This window comes from Polypterus senegalus, chromosome 9 (genome assembly GCF_016835505.1).
Source record: "Polypterus senegalus isolate Bchr_013 chromosome 9, ASM1683550v1, whole genome shotgun sequence".
Classification (NCBI taxonomy): domain Eukaryota; kingdom Metazoa; phylum Chordata; class Cladistia; order Polypteriformes; family Polypteridae; genus Polypterus; species Polypterus senegalus.
The window spans coordinates 70,929,760-70,945,387 of record NC_053162.1 but is presented as its reverse complement, the minus strand read 5'-3'; the positions used below and the strand labels follow the sequence as shown (position 1 = coordinate 70,945,387).

Below are 15,628 nucleotides of genomic sequence, written 5' to 3'. Positions count from 1 at the left end.
TGTTTTCCCGAGGGAAAGTTTGGATGGGTTACCAGTGCATCACATTACATACTTATACACAAGGAAACCAATTCAAGGTCGATAATTACCTTAGCATACTGCATCTGGCCTGTAAGTTTAACCAAGGTAGCTGGGTCTTTATGGCAAAAATACTATTACACTAATGTGTCAGTAGGACATGTAAAATGCGTATATAATTAATGTGTTGAATGCTTATTATTGACGTAAACAAAAATACTTTTCCAGATGCATCTGTTAAAAGTTTGAGTTCTGCAAAAAAAAAAAACAAAAGCTGATTATATATTACCATAAGAGAATCACCAAAGTTTTCATTAATATTCAATTAAAATTAATTAGGCCTGTCAACTTCTGGAAAGGCATCTTTTACAGCAGGTTTGATATGCTTTCAATTCTAAACCCTACTCAAAAGTAAAAACATGATTCATCTTACAGCTTATAAAGTAAAATACAACATAGTGCAGTTTGCCTGTATGTTTAAAATATATGAAGTAAACATACAACTGGAAGCAAAACATATTTTTCTTTGTAATGAGCTTTTAAATGTAATCCTTTTTGAAAATGATTGCACTACTACTGGGTAAGCTGTTTATTGTAAACATTTGTAAGTCACATACAACCTCCTAAATTGCAAAGTATTTTTAAGACATCAAAATAAATAGATAAAAAGGTTTTCACTACAGGCTAGGAAAATTATTTTAAGTAGTCAGGTTAGGTTGAGGAGCATGTACTGGTACAGTACGCTGCCGCAACCACCACACAACAAAATAAAGCTCGGGATCCTATTCGGCAACCCCCCCAAGCAGACTAGTGGTCCAGTCCCACCCTCCAGAAAAGACCCTCTATCTGCTGCAGCCAGGTGTTACGTGGGCACCCCCTTGGCCTGGCCCAGCCACACAGGGTCAGATGCTTTTAAGTAGTGCTAGCAGTTGTTTTATTATGAATAAAATATATCAGATTACATCTGTACATTTGATGAAGGCAGTTCAACAAAATACCTGATCTATTGCCGCTTTATTTGTATACATAGATTTATTTTTAGTACTTTGAATTTTAGCTTTTAAGTATATTTTTAGCACATTTAATTTTAGCTTTTTGATATGGGTATTAATTACTTTTTGTGGTAGTGTTTAGCTGGAAATGTATCAGCATATACAAATAAAAGAGTAAAAAGGTTTGAAATTATATCACCGAAGACTGTGTATACTGTGAAACTCTAGATAAATTATTCAGAGTCCACTCAACACCTAGAGCCAAACCAGCTAAAGCTCTTTTCATTTTTGCAAAGAGTAAACCACCATAATGAAGAAGTCTTTCAGATTTAAGGCATCCGGAAATACTCTTACCTTGGAAATGTTTGGAAAAAATTAAAAAATATATCTTGTTTTACTTCAAATTTCTGTCTGTAAATTTGTTTTTCTCTCCAGTATTGTTATTTGAGAAATAAGGTGATATGCTTATGTTCTTTTGATGTACACCTATGTACCCAGAGTAAATAATGATTCCTTTTAGAATTTAGTTTAACATTTAACCCAAAGCAAGTTCTTACAGAGCCATTTTAGATGCCCAGAAATATGAAATGTATATTTGGTTATAGTATCCTTGCAGTTTATACTTTCTTCATTACTTTTAGGTACAATGACTTTGTCCAAATAACAAATTTCAGTTATACTTTATATTATTTCACAAACAGAATTGTACATGAATAAAATAAAAATGTAGAATATAGATAGCTGGTCCAGGCTTGATTCCAACAGAACCAAGTATAATTGGTCCAAATATGCTGTGAACAGATCTTTTTTGATGTTTCAGAGATACACTTAAAAGTGAATTATAGTCCAAAAATTTTCATGAAATATACAATTACTGATTAAAAACTTTACACCATTTTTATATTTTAGCCTGAGATTGCAACATTTATATAGCTAGATAATAAGTATAACTAAAATATGTTACTATACTTCTCACAGACAGTATCTTATTAACAGAACTGCTCAATTAGTCTAGGTTTGAATCCCTTTGCATGTTCTCACCATGCATGTGTGCTACTTTCTCTTATTTAGCCCAGTGAGCATTGACCTGGGGCCTCATGTATAAACGGTACGTACGCACAAAAATGTTGTGCACCAACATTTCCACATCAAATCGCTTTGTATAAACCCTAAACTTGGGTTAAGGCATCTGATTGTAATTAACCTATAACAATATAATGGTCCAGGGAATAGCCAAAGTATTCTAAATACCATAGGTGCTTTAGCGTTGTTACTCTCACTGCACCTTCTTTTTCTTCTCTCAGCTGCTCCAGTTAGGCTTTGCCACAGCGGATCATCTTTGTCCATATTACTCTCACTGCACCACTATTTATATCACTGTATCAAAGTGGGGAATCACAGCTCTTAAGGGCTATTTATATTGATTTGCATATTCAAAGAGGTGCAATTCTGGGAGGAGCTGGGGTGGGACAGCAAGCGTGAGTTACTTTTCATGTTGACCAGGATTTATGGAGCAGAAGAACATGGAACTTGGTGTTTGCACAGATTTATGCATCTGCATACAAACATTTCCGCTTTTGTGCTTACACCATGTTATAGTGTGAATTCTATGCATGGCATTATGCTGGAGGCCCCTGGTCTGTTGTTCAATGTCACATGACGTAGCTGGGATAGGCTGCAAGTCTCCAAAGCTCCAACTTGTCTTAAAAGGCATTTAGTAAATATTTGAAAGGATAAATTATTTATGATTTGAGAGAAAAAAAAAATAATAAAACCACATTTTAAAGACAAGTTTATGGTATGACACTCATTTATTACAATCATTGTTTCAAGTTAAAATTACATTTCTAAAGTTGCTGTAAAATGAAAAAAACTACATGAAAAAAAAGTCAGAGTGACCATGAGAGCACAGATTTACATGTTTTTGTGACTAAACACTACAGCAAGCAAATGGCTTCAAAATGCATTATTTTAAAGAAAAATGTGTATTCGTAACTTAACTATGAGATTAATTCAAGGTTTAGACTCTGTGCCAAAGTGTTTGTAAGCTTACTTAGTCAATCTATATAGAAAAAAAAAAAGTTTAAAAAAGTCAGAATTCCTTTCTGGTGTCATTAGTGAACAGTTCCATTTTTGATCTTCTTGATGTAAAAGGAGGCCTTGTTTTCCTCTTTGTTTTTATTCTCTTTGATATCATAGCCTGGCTCAGTTTACTGCATACTCTTCAGGAGCAATATTAAGATACTTCTTCACAATTATTAGAAACTTCTTTTTCATTTACATTGCTCATATTTTTAGATTCACAGCTATTGATAAAATGCTGTTCTTTGGCATATTTGTCAGCACTTGCACAGTCCAATGGCTCTTCCTGAATACATTTTACACCGGTTTCCACCACATATTCTAATTTTGGATGAGGGCATAAAGTGTCTGGGAGACCGGATGGCTCATTTGGCTGTACCATTTCATCTGCAATATCTTTCTCATGCTCTGCACTTGGGGAGCACTCATCACTTACTAAATTACTAACTTCATTCTTCTGAAGGGGCAGATCACTCTCCTGATTTATTACATTATCCTGGACCAAACTGTATTCTTCCGATTTATTTTTATCAACAGAGCCTACATCTGCAGTTTTATTTTCACTTTTTCCTAGTACAGTCAGCTGATCTTCAATGTCATCAGTAGGTGATTCATTGATTACTTGGGATTCTGAGATATGAATTTCAGGTATTGTTTCAGGCTTCATAGTCTGAGCCTTTTCTTCTAACATGACTGGAACCTCAGGACTAATTACTAAACTTTCTTCTTCCATTTCATTTGGGTTTCTAAAAAATCCTTTATCTTCTGACTCTGTTATTCTTATTTCAAGTGTTGAATGGATGTCTGTAATGTTACTTTTATCTTGTGACAGTTCAGGTTTTTTTTCTGACTGCGCATCTTTATTTTCTCCTTCCAGGTTATGTATTGGCTGTACATTTTCACAAAGAGTAGAGGCAACAGGCACTTCAAATGATCCATTCTCTGTTTCAGGTGCAAAATTTTCTGATTTTGCATTGGAGCTTTCTTCATTTTCGGTTTTGTCGGAATGGCAAAGCTGAATTTCATTACAGACTATGGTTGTAGCAGATTCTTCATTTAATGTAGATATGTGGACTATAGGTTTACTTTCAGAGACCTCAGTTAAAATGTTTACCTCTTTCTGGATATCCTTTAGAAGACATTCCTTACCTGCAGTTTCTTCTACACAAGGATTTGTTTGTACTTCTGTGTCCATGGCTCTTTCTTTCTGACATTCATAACCTACATTGCTGTTCTGTTTGGCTGCTGAGGGAAGTTCCTCAACAACAGCCTTCAGTTCTGTATTTTTGGCTTCCTGAAAAGAAGATTCAGTTTTACTCTTGTCATCCTGAGCTGGACTCTCATTTAAGACTGGCTTAGCATCTGTGCCACAAGCACCATTCATTTCTCCAATCTGTCTGCATTCCTGTTGCTCAGATACTGTAGATGTGTTGCTTGTTTCAGCATTGGTCAAGTCATGTTTCACATTTTCACACCCCTCATTTTTCTCAGAACTAATGGCTAACTTTGTAGGAGATTTTACTTCATTTTCCTGACAAGGAGAAATAATTATTTTGTTAATCTCAGTTTTTTCTATTAAAGCATCTTCAAGTGTTTTGCTGTCCTCCTCCACATTTTTTCCAGCAGGCATTATTTTTTCCATTGTATTCTGTTTAGAAATGTTTAAGTTATCACTTTCAGATGACTGCTGTTCTTGTTTTTCTTCTAAGTTTGTTTCTTCATGTACCCTAGTTTTTTCTTTTGTTTTCTCCACTTCCTTGGGTTGTTCATCTGCAGGTATGATGGATCTGTTTTCCTCTTTATTTCCAAGAACGTCTTCCTCTTTAGGTGTTGAGAGCTGCTGATTAGGACATTCTGGGACAACAACTGGCTGACTTGTTTCAAGGTTCCTACTGCTATCTCCATTATTGCTTACAGGCTCTGTTTCATTGTCCTTATTACAGCCCTGAGATTCATTCTGTTCAGAAGCCGGCAAAGACTTAACTTCAGTCGACCCATTTAAGGAATCAGTTGTTTTGTCTACATTTTCATTCTGAGGTTCTGTAGAATCAGTACTTTTTTGATCACTGACATTGTATCCCTTCTTCTTCTTGCTTAGTTTACCACCCATGTTTTTACCTGCAACCAATGTAAAAAAGAAAAAACACCATTAAAACAACAGACAGACAATTATCCATCCATTATTCAACCCGCTATATCCGAACTACAAGGTCACGGAGGTCTGCTGGAGCCAATCCCAGCCAACACAAGGTGCAAGGCAGGAAACAAACCCCGGGCAGGGTGCCAGCCCACCATAGGGCACGTGCACACACACCAAGCATACACCAGGGACCATTTAGAATCGCCAATGCACCTAATCTGCATGTCTTTGGACTGTGGGAGGAAACCGGAGCACCTGGAGGAAACCCACACAGACATGGGGAAAATATGCAAACTCCACGCAGGGTGGACCCGGGAAGCGAACCCAGGTCTCCTAACTGCAAGGCAGCAGCACTATCCACTGTGCTACCACAGACAATTATTTGTTATCTAAATGACAACAAAAGGAACAAATTTAATGGAAGATACAATATGCCTTACCACACAGATTGTACGGACATAATTCTACTCATATAGTATTATATATTTATATTTATATGCCCAGTTATCAGTTTTCATGCCTACCTGAAATGCATAACTAAGCAGTGAATGGCATTTTGCACTTCGCTTTGATTGAAGGTACGGATATAATATGGATTATTACTGTTTAATGAAGAGGAAAAAAAAAAAAAGTTTGTCTTTCTGAAGTAGTAGGAATCTCTTGCAAAGAATAGCCACAATACTCGTAATTTTTCACTCACAAGTATTTCATTTCTTCAAATTGCTTTTTTCCCCCCCAGTAGTTTAAATGACATAGGTACTCTACTTCCCTAAAGTTACCATTTTCCATATTGTTTAACTTTTATTATAACAAATAAAAATCATCATTTGAAAGGAGAAGTTCAGTATTTCTCCAGTTGGACTTTTTTCACAATCGTTATATACTTTATATCAGCTTGCTACATGAACTTGCATAAAGTGCAACATATTTCATAAATCTGATTTATAATAGAGCATATGGGTACTGGGGTAACATTGTGAAAAAGCACCTTAAAAAAAAACTTAATTACATCCATTTTTCAAGTCACAAATGTTATTAGGCATTGATGCATGTTTTAAGATTACGCACATATTACAAAACAGCATTGCTTTAAGAAGGGGAATAAAGGAAAACATTGTGGGAGTCGGCCATTTTAAAAAGGAGACCGACTGTGTTTCTTCCTCTGCGACATCCTCCAAAGGCAGTGGCATGGATTCACCTTGTAAACTCATCTCCAAGCAAAACTGTTAACATTTAAATGTTGATACCTGTGTGTGAATTGCTGTCTCAGTTCTGTATGTAACTAGACAACAACTGAAAAGTCACACTTACAATTGCTTATATTCCTTTAATATAGGAGGCTTACTTTGTTATTTCACAAAGATATTGCCTACTGCCACTGTATAATGTACATGTGTACTTTGGTCGCAAAGAATACTGACATTGCCTGTGGCAAGCAATCAAATAAAACAAAACAGACATTATAGGCATTCATTCATCCATCTTCTGAATCTGCTTATCCAGGGTAGGGTTGTACCACAGCTGGAGCTCATTCCAGCAAGTATTGGGTGCAATGCAGGAACAACAACAGGGCAGGGTGAACAGACACTTAGGGCAGGTTTAGCCATGCCACCGAAGTTTAATCAGGTTATAGTTTAGAGCGCTAGTGCAGAGCAGTCATTCCTTCCTCACAAAGCCAGGGTCTGCACAAGTTTTAAATTAATTTATGAATTGATTAGTGCAAGGGAGTGCCAGTGAGCCTACTCAGTCAAAGATGCCATCCTCAGTTCATTTATAACCATACCCTCAAGCAAGAGTGACTAGCACATTTAAAAAAAATAAAAAATAAAGAGAGATGATGCGTTTATGGTGCTTCAATCTGCTCTGCTGCACACTGCCTTTGTCATCTTCTGAGTGGTTACATTCCATAGAAAGTGTGACATGCATGTGGCTTGGCATTTTAAAAAAAAAAATCTAAAGCTTATCAAAAATACAATGGAGTGTTATTTCATGCCAGACTTTTTATTTGTGTAAAGTACAATAAAACTTTTATGTGCTGTGTTCACTATGCTACCAATCAGCCTGAATTTTGTTATATAGGCTACATAAAAATAACAGAATGTAATAGGCAAAAAGCTAGATTCTTTTAGGAAAAAATAATCCTATGATTTGAACATGGCTTCATCTCACAGTACATGACTGAGAAAAAACTGACTTGAAAAATACCAAACTTATTCCTTAAGAAGCAATTATTTGCAATACAGAATGCAAACATCTTAGCAGAAGTGAAATTAACTAAAGCACAGGTGCCATCTGAACCAGTCATTATAGTCAGGATATAATAAATAAAATAAAAATTAAAAATCACAGAACACTACAGACGCTGCAGCTCTCCACAATCACTGCTGAAAGTAAAAGTGAAGAGAGTCTTTCACTTCTATGCCGAGGCCTACTGAGGGACTAGTACAAGCTATGGGAATGATGTCATAAGTCTGAATCAAATAAAGAAAATTGGGAATGGTTAGTTGTATTAGATACAATTAGATAATAGTTGTATTACAAGACTGACCCTACACTCGCTAGAGACAGCAGCAACAAAGAGAGTAATGGGAAAATTAGAAGACATCATGATTGACCAACCCTCTTTATGATGCTTAATCCCTTATGCACTGGATCATTCCACCATGGTATGCGAAGAGGTACTGCTAGGGAGTTTTGTTGCCCATACCCAATTGTATAGTGCCTTCCTATATCATGCCCATCTTCACCCTTATTTATAATAGGCACATTGTCACAGGGATATTTCTTTAGAGAAACAGTAAAAGTACATAATGTATATTGTGTACCCAGTCCCGTGTCTTGCTCTCATGTAGCCGTTTTTAGTGTTTTGCTCTGTGACTTTATTTTTGCCATTATAGCAAGTGAATTTCTACTTAAGGTGAATAAAGTAGTTTATATTAAATAATTTAGACAAAGACTTGAAGGTCTTTTATTAAGAGATAATAGTATGTGGCACAGTGGTAGCACTACCACAAAGACTGCACTTATGCCCTTTCCATTTCCACTGCTTGTGTGCTGTGTGAATGTACTACTGACATTTGTTGGGTTTTCCTCCTGCAGTACAAGACATGCTGCTTGAGCAACTGGCAACCAGGTTAGCACAAGTGTGTGCCCTGTTTTACTGGCAAGTGCTCACAGTCTGCACTCAGTGAAGAAAACTGTACAAAACTGAATTGCATTAAAACTACAATTTCTGTACTTTTCAGGTCCAAGTTATTTCTTCATAATCACCGTTTTAAATTTGCCACATTGAAATGGTGTCCTACTGTGAAGCGTTTTTTATATCTTCTAAAAAGTATCTTGTCTGTTCTTGCATCTCACAGTGGGGTCCATAGGTGAATAAAAAAAAAAAGCCTAAAACCATACCAGATACATCCATTGTGTTAGCCAGAAATGTTGACAATGATAATAACATTAATCATCACCATCAAGATTATACATATTGTAAAACAGAGCGAGTATCCATGTCGTTTTAAGAAGGTAAACAAAAGTGGATTACCAGAAATTTAAAAGAACCAATAACCAGAAAGAAAAAAATGTTAAAACATGGAACATCAACTGAACAGAAACAACTACAGAAGGAGGTGAAACATGAAATAAATCAGGAAAAGCTTAAGTATAACGACAGAATAGAGAATCAAATATGGACTGCTAACCTAGGTCCATTGTGGAATTACAGGAATATGATAGTTGGCATTCACATTAAATGCAGTAATTAGAAATTAGTCCACTAAAAACAAAAATAGACTCAGGACTGGAACCAACAGTCAGTTTTTCTTTGACAAAAATGCCAGAAAGGTCCTTAAACCAACATAAAAAAGCTTTGATCCAGACAGAATTGGGCATCTGCTTCACTCCTCTCCAAAGCAACTCTGTCCAATATTTCACTCCATATTTGAGATGTCTTTAGGTTCACAAGTGCCCAGTCTACAGAAACAGGCAAAAAGTCAGTCCATTAGCAAAAGCAACACACCCAAAGGCATTCGGCAACTTCAGGCTGGTGACCTTAACTTCTCATGCTAGAAAGTCCTTTCAGAAGATAAGCGACAACTCTCAACTATATGAGCATTTGGAAGGATTAAAAAAAAAAACAAACAAACAAAGTATTGCCATTTATAGATTTCTTGTCTCTTTAATACATTCCAGCTACACATTTTAAAAACTGATCAGTTCTGTTTGGAATATAACTTGGTGGTATGAATTTGGACTTTTAACTAGAAGAACACAAAGTGTAAGAGAGTTACTGTCTCTGTCATTGTGAATCTTTTACAACATAAGGATGACAGTCATGGGTCTGTTGTTCATGAGTTTGTAACAAAAAACAGATTGTTACATTTTACAGCTAAATATCTCTTAAGACAAAGGAAATGGATATAGATCTTGGGTGCTCACCTTATAATCACCATTAATTAAAACTGGACAAGTCAAAACAACAAATATCTGGAGACAATCATTGATATAGCTGACCGAACTTTGACCTTAGCACAGAAAAATACAAGTCCTTCATTGAATCTGTTGTTGCTCTTCCAATTATATGTTGGTTTAAATTCTTAATGCCGAGGTTGCCAAACCATCTTAGTAATATTGTAAAAATAAGTAAAATTACAGTGTGTTCAGACCATGTCCATTTATAATATTTAATTATTTCTGGAAAAAAAGCCAAATTCCCTCTCGGGGACAAATGTTCTGTCGGTCTATTGGTCTGCAGCAGACCTGTCTCACTGAGCTGTATTACAAACGGGTTAGAAGGAAGGCTAACTCAGTTCTATTGGACAACAGGCAACATTTCAGCCCCATGCAGACTGTCCTCGCTGCAACCTTCAGAACATGGAGGAACTTAGCCCCAGGGTGCGGATTTACAGAGCCAAATACCTATTCTTGACATTATTGAATATTGATGGCTAGGTGTCAATTAAAAATGTCTCTGCTCTGCAGACTGCTACATACTGTAAGAGCAACTGAAACAAGCACACGTACATTTGCATTTATTGTTTAACTACACTGCGGTGGGTTGACGCCCTGCCCAGGATTGGTTCCTGCCTTGCACCCTGTGTTGGCTGGGATTGGCTCCAGCAGACCCCTGTGACTCTGTGTTCGGATTTAACGGGTTGGAAAATGGATGGATGTTTCACTGTACAAAAACATTTCTTTGTTGCAAAGATTGCATATTGTTGCCAGATTGATAAAACACACGTTTTTTTAGTCAGAGTGAATATTGAACACGCGCGTAGTATGTAATCAAGTGAGAAGAACTGAACAGAGAGGCATCCATTCATCTTTCTAACCTGCCTGTCAAGGGCAGGGTCACCGAGCAGCTAAAACCTATGCAAGACAGGATCAATCCCAGGACAGGATGCCAGTACATCATTTAGTGAACACACAGTTAGCATTTAAGCAATGAAGTTCAACTAATCTACGTGTGTTTGGACTGTGGGAGGAAGCCAGAGCAGCTGGGGAGAACACCCAAACTCCATCTACACATAAATCCCTGTCTCCTTCACTGTGAGAAAGCAGTGCTGGCACTGGACCACCGTGCCAACCAATAATTATATTAACTGCTGTCCTCAATATCTTCCACCCACAATCTTATTAAATTAGAATTGTGCACCCTTTTGGTATGGCTGTTTGATTTGCAGAGACAACTAGTCAGTGACAAAGAAGACAGTTACACACCTCACCCCACAAGGAACATGGCCACACAGGTTCCCAAAGAAAACAGTGCCTCGATTCACTGAGGGATGTTATGTGCATAGTCAATCCTGCCCCATGAACATGCCCCAGATTGGAACAAGTGGAAAGTGAAGTGCCAAAAAGTGAACCCTGCTTCAATACATGGCAAATGCTAGGAAGATTATTTGTATATTAAACTCCACTATAGGCCAGATAGTAATCCATCTATTTTTGTAACTAGCTTATCCAGGGCAGGGTCACGGGGCAGCTACAACCTATGCCAACAAGCTCTGGACACAAAACAGGAATAACACCTGGATGGGGTGTCAGTCTAATTGTCATTGATATTATTGAATGTTGATGCCCAGATGTGAATTGCCGTGTCTGTTCTCTATACAACTAGACAATATTAACTGCAAAAGTCACACTTAAATCTACTCCTATGTATATTAAATTCTAAACCTAAAAGTGCAATGATTTTATGCGACTTTTTTGTCACGCTATAAAATCGGGCTTATTTAAAACCTACATATATGTTTGGTATCATTCTTTTCAGAATTTATCAAACTTTAATGGGATGGAGTTAGATTTTCAGATTAATATTCTGTTTTTAAATTATAAACTAAGCAATATCAGGACCTCATGTCCCGCGAAACGAGACTTGCTCAGCAAAAAAAAAAAAAGTTTCCCATTGTATCACCATTTAAGAAGGGATTTCAGAGGAGCAATCTGTCTCCTTGGGGTGCATTCAACCCCACCTCTTCACAACGCGAGCGGCAGAGATGCAAAGTGGCTAGCGCATAACGCAGGCTTCGGGGATTGGCAAGCAAAAGGGAACCCCCTAGTTGCCATACTCTTTCAGTACTGGAAACATATTTCATTATTTCACAACTATATTGCCTGCTGTCCACATAGATAATTTGTACATGTGCTTTGTTGACAAATGGTGAAATCAAGTGACAAGAACTAAACACATTTTAACATGCATCCATCCATCTTCCCAAGTCTCTTGGACAAATCCCAGCAAACACTGGGTGCAAGGCAGGAACAATCCCTGTATAGGGCACCAGTTCATTGCAGGAAACCCATACACAGACACAGGCTGCTTTAGTAGTGCCAGTTTGCAGTTATGTTATTTGTATCTGCTTCTGTCTATTGTTACAAGCCACACAGCAAACAGAACCATTAGACAAACCGAAATGGAGGAAATTAGGACTACAAACATAATACAGTGTGGTGTGGGGTGCTTGTGTGGTTATCCCAACTCCAAACATGATGGGGGGCTGCAAGCAGACAAAGAAACGGAAAGTGTATCTTAACTTCAAGAAAAAAAAAAGTTCCAAGAATCTGTGATGAAAATATTTCTAGCTTACTTGCGTCAAACACAGAAGATATACTCTCTTAAATTGAAAAATTGCTGTGGACATATTCGGTGACTTTTAAGGCTTTTGCATTCACCAATGACCTATGTATCCTTTAGCCCCATGGTAAGCTGCAAGAACAGAGGGTTTTTTTTATTAATAATAATAATAATAGTAATATTTAATGCTTCATTTTAGAACACAAGTTTGCGTGCTAAATTAAAATACCACTATTGTGAATATTTGAAAAATACCAGACATAATCGTTAAACACACACATGGGATCCAATACTTCTGAAAAATGATGAATTCAGATTCGAAGGTGAAGAGAATTTATTACCGTTCGTGTTTATTTTAACCGATTCAACTGCATTAAGACAGACACGCGATTGTATAATTTGAGATAAGTGCAAGGATTCCAGGTGAGGCACATGTAATTCGGTTTATACTAGAACTAGCCAGAATTAAATTAGGATTATCTGAATCTTTTACTAATCGCGTAAAAATTAGGACAATCAAACTAAGAATCATTTGTGGTATTAAATTATCTGGTAATAAATTCAAGCGAGATGTACAATTATCCCCGGCCCTCGCGAGTGAACACGCCCGTCAACCACGCGCTGCACTCACAGCCCGGACTAGCATGTGCTGTCCTTGGTACTGCATTAGACTGCATATTGTGAAGCCAGATCTGCTCGAAAACGTACATTGTGCTGCAATCATCGACTGCGCAGTCTTGCACATCTCGCTGATTCAGCGTAAAAGAAAACACCATTACCCGGCGCGAGAAATCGTTTCGGTAAGCGATTACTGGTTCACGGAATTTAGGAATTATAAAAATCCAAAGGAAGAATACATTGTAGTTTAAAACACTTTTTCACAATAAAACCGACTACCGCTTCTAAATATCCTGGTTTTGGTAGGTGGGACAATAAAAAAACGACAATCTCATATTTAAATACAGAATAATAAATTACGAAACAAGGAAATGTATAAATCACTTTGTTTAAACGCCTAAGTCTACAGGATCATAACAATGCAACGAACATAAAAACTCGTTTACTCTATTGTAGGTTCACAGTCTGCATATCCACTCCTTTTTTTAACTCGCCTATTCCTGTTGCAGAGTCCCGGTGTGTCTGAAGTCAATCCCGACAGTAATGGGCGGAAGGCAGAAACGAGTAACAAACGGGACCAATCAAATTAAGCATGCGTCTTTTTCTATAAAAAAAATAAAGACAGCTCTAGGCGTACGAAACACAGATTGTATTAAAACCTACAGTGACTCGCTCAGGGTGGGGGGGAAAAAGGGAGTGTGCGGACAAATTACAGTGCTCACTCACATTGGTATACTTCAGGGGAGACATTTAAATCAAAAGATTAAGAGTCCCTGAAGAGAAAAAGGGGGAGGGGGGGTGTTAATGGTTTCCTCAGCGTGGTTGGGTCGGCTCCGTGCGGATAAAAAGTGCCAGCTTGCGCAAAGACAAAAAGAAATCGACCACCCTCCGGTACTAATTAACAGTCATTCTGAGCAGCCGCATCTGGACCAAACCACACCCTTTCCAATCCAAATCTTCATTGTTTAAAGGCGAAATGCCAGCCAGCAGCTAAATTACTTAATGGCCTCATCCACGAATGTCGAGCCGAACTGCAATCAAACGGATCCATTTACATATTTAAACTAGGAAATGCTTCCAGATATAATAGCAGCAGCACGTGTTCCCATCATAATTCTTTCCTAAATATTTGACTCTATAATGTCGTTAATATGCAAAATTTCGTTAGATTAGCAGTTAATTGGTGGCGACGCCCATTTTGTTAAATTCACAAGTTTTTAGTCTCTTTACAAACCAGTATATTTAAAGAAGTATAATTCAATATATGCTCCCAGCCTTACCTCATATACAAAGATAAGAAGAAACAAAAAATTCCAACATGATAAACTCCATCTATACAATTGGTAGGCCAGGCAAAGAATGAAAAGTAAGTGCAAAAGCAAGTAGGCACATGGCTGGGAAAGGAGAACAAAGAACGCTTACCCGAACCCCTTTAAATAGCCAGCTGCTCGCACTTTAATCAGTCGCCAACATCTGCTACAGTTTTCTTTGCTCTAAAGCAACTTTGCTTATCGCCCTTTTTTCTGACAAACACAAATGATATTAACGAGTTTTAAATAAACAGATCGCACCTGTTTCGTTGTGGTTTTGCAGTGTCCCGAACGTATCGCGATCTGATCCGATCCGCTTCCTCGCTAAGTCTCACGCGCACTGAGGGTGAGATGCAGACTGACAGCTGCGCGCAGCTCATCCACACACACACACACCCTCCCTCGGGTCCTGTGGCAGAGGCTCATGTGCGGCCTTTTTGAAAGGAGCCCCCTCCTCTTTGCCGGGTTTTTAGACATCTGTCGCTATCACAGTCTCAGCACCCGTCCCAGACACGCCCCTATTTCCCTCCCTTTCTGTAACGTTGAGATTTGACTTCGATTCCATCTACTGAAGTGCTCAGGTACAGTTAAGATTTAGGTACAATCCTGAAAGAAGAACGCAAGTGCTTATGTAGTGGCCATTTAGGAAATGTACAGTAAGTTTTGAAGGAATACAAAATCTGTCATATTTAAAGATCAATATGTTATTGTAGAGAGTATTATGTTTTTGAAACAATCATCAGCAGCATTCCTTAGAGTTTAATAGTTATTTAAGTGCTGACAGGAATGTTTTGTGTCCCGTGACTCTGGTACTTTTTAGTTATTCAGTTTTCCCTTATATAAGGTCACAGTGCTACAAATGAATTGTGTTTGATGTAATTGAATTGCCTGGCTTACATCACAGAGAGGTCAAGCATGGTGACATACACAGTCCTCTTGGTTTTACTTTTACCACCTACATTCACAATGTTAATGGTCTTTATATCCTTTACCAGCCACATGGTGGCTGTCTGCTCTAGAATGAAACATGGAAGCAAAACCATTCAATTGCTTTGACTCTCAGCTGCACTGCAGTTACGGATGTTGATTTTAATTGAATATCTTTTTTTCTGTTATTTGCCAGCCACACTTTATCAAATTTGTGTACTTTCATTTTGTTCAGGCCTACTTTATCTCATGTAGCACTCCATCAATCCATTTTTGGACTTGCTTTTCATAATACTAGTCCTTGAAGTAATGGACATGCCCATGGTTGGGGCTTGGTTATTCTTTTTTTATACTTTAATCACTTCTTGTATTAGGAATTTGACATTTTTTCAAATACCCCAACTTACTCTCCAGAGAGTATTTGGGGTCAGTGTACAGGGTCAGCCATTTGTATAGGGTGGCCCAGATCTAA

At 37.6% G+C, this 15,628-nt stretch overlaps 1 protein-coding gene across 5 annotated transcripts; it reads right to left on the bottom strand.

Annotated features, from left to right (window-relative positions):
- Nucleotides 1–2,802: 2,802 nt before the first annotated feature.
- LOC120535407 (tanabin-like) lies at nt 2,803–14,674 on the bottom strand. Of its 5 annotated transcripts, none has more exons than XM_039763234.1 (2): nt 14,491–14,674; nt 2,803–5,210 (listed from the first exon to the last, which is right to left on the bottom strand). In XM_039763234.1, exon 2 carries the CDS (start codon nt 5,200–5,202, stop codon nt 3,247–3,249), a length of 1,956 nt encoding a protein of 651 aa, XP_039619168.1. In that variant the 5' UTR covers nt 5,203–5,210; nt 14,491–14,674; the 3' UTR covers nt 2,803–3,246. The 5 variants fall into 5 exon arrangements, with proteins under 5 accessions (XP_039619168.1, XP_039619170.1, XP_039619169.1 ...); XM_039763236.1 differs by lacking the exon at nt 14,491–14,674 and adding an exon at nt 14,342–14,439; XM_039763235.1 differs by lacking the exon at nt 14,491–14,674 and adding an exon at nt 14,200–14,328.
- Between the last annotated feature and the right edge of the window lie 954 nt (nt 14,675–15,628).

Bases quoted from the DNA above. Each gene is read 5' to 3' on its own strand.
- LOC120535407 (XM_039763234.1), bottom strand. From the start codon at position 5,202: ATGGGTGGTAAACTAAGCAAGAAGAAGAAGGGATACAATGTCAGTGAT.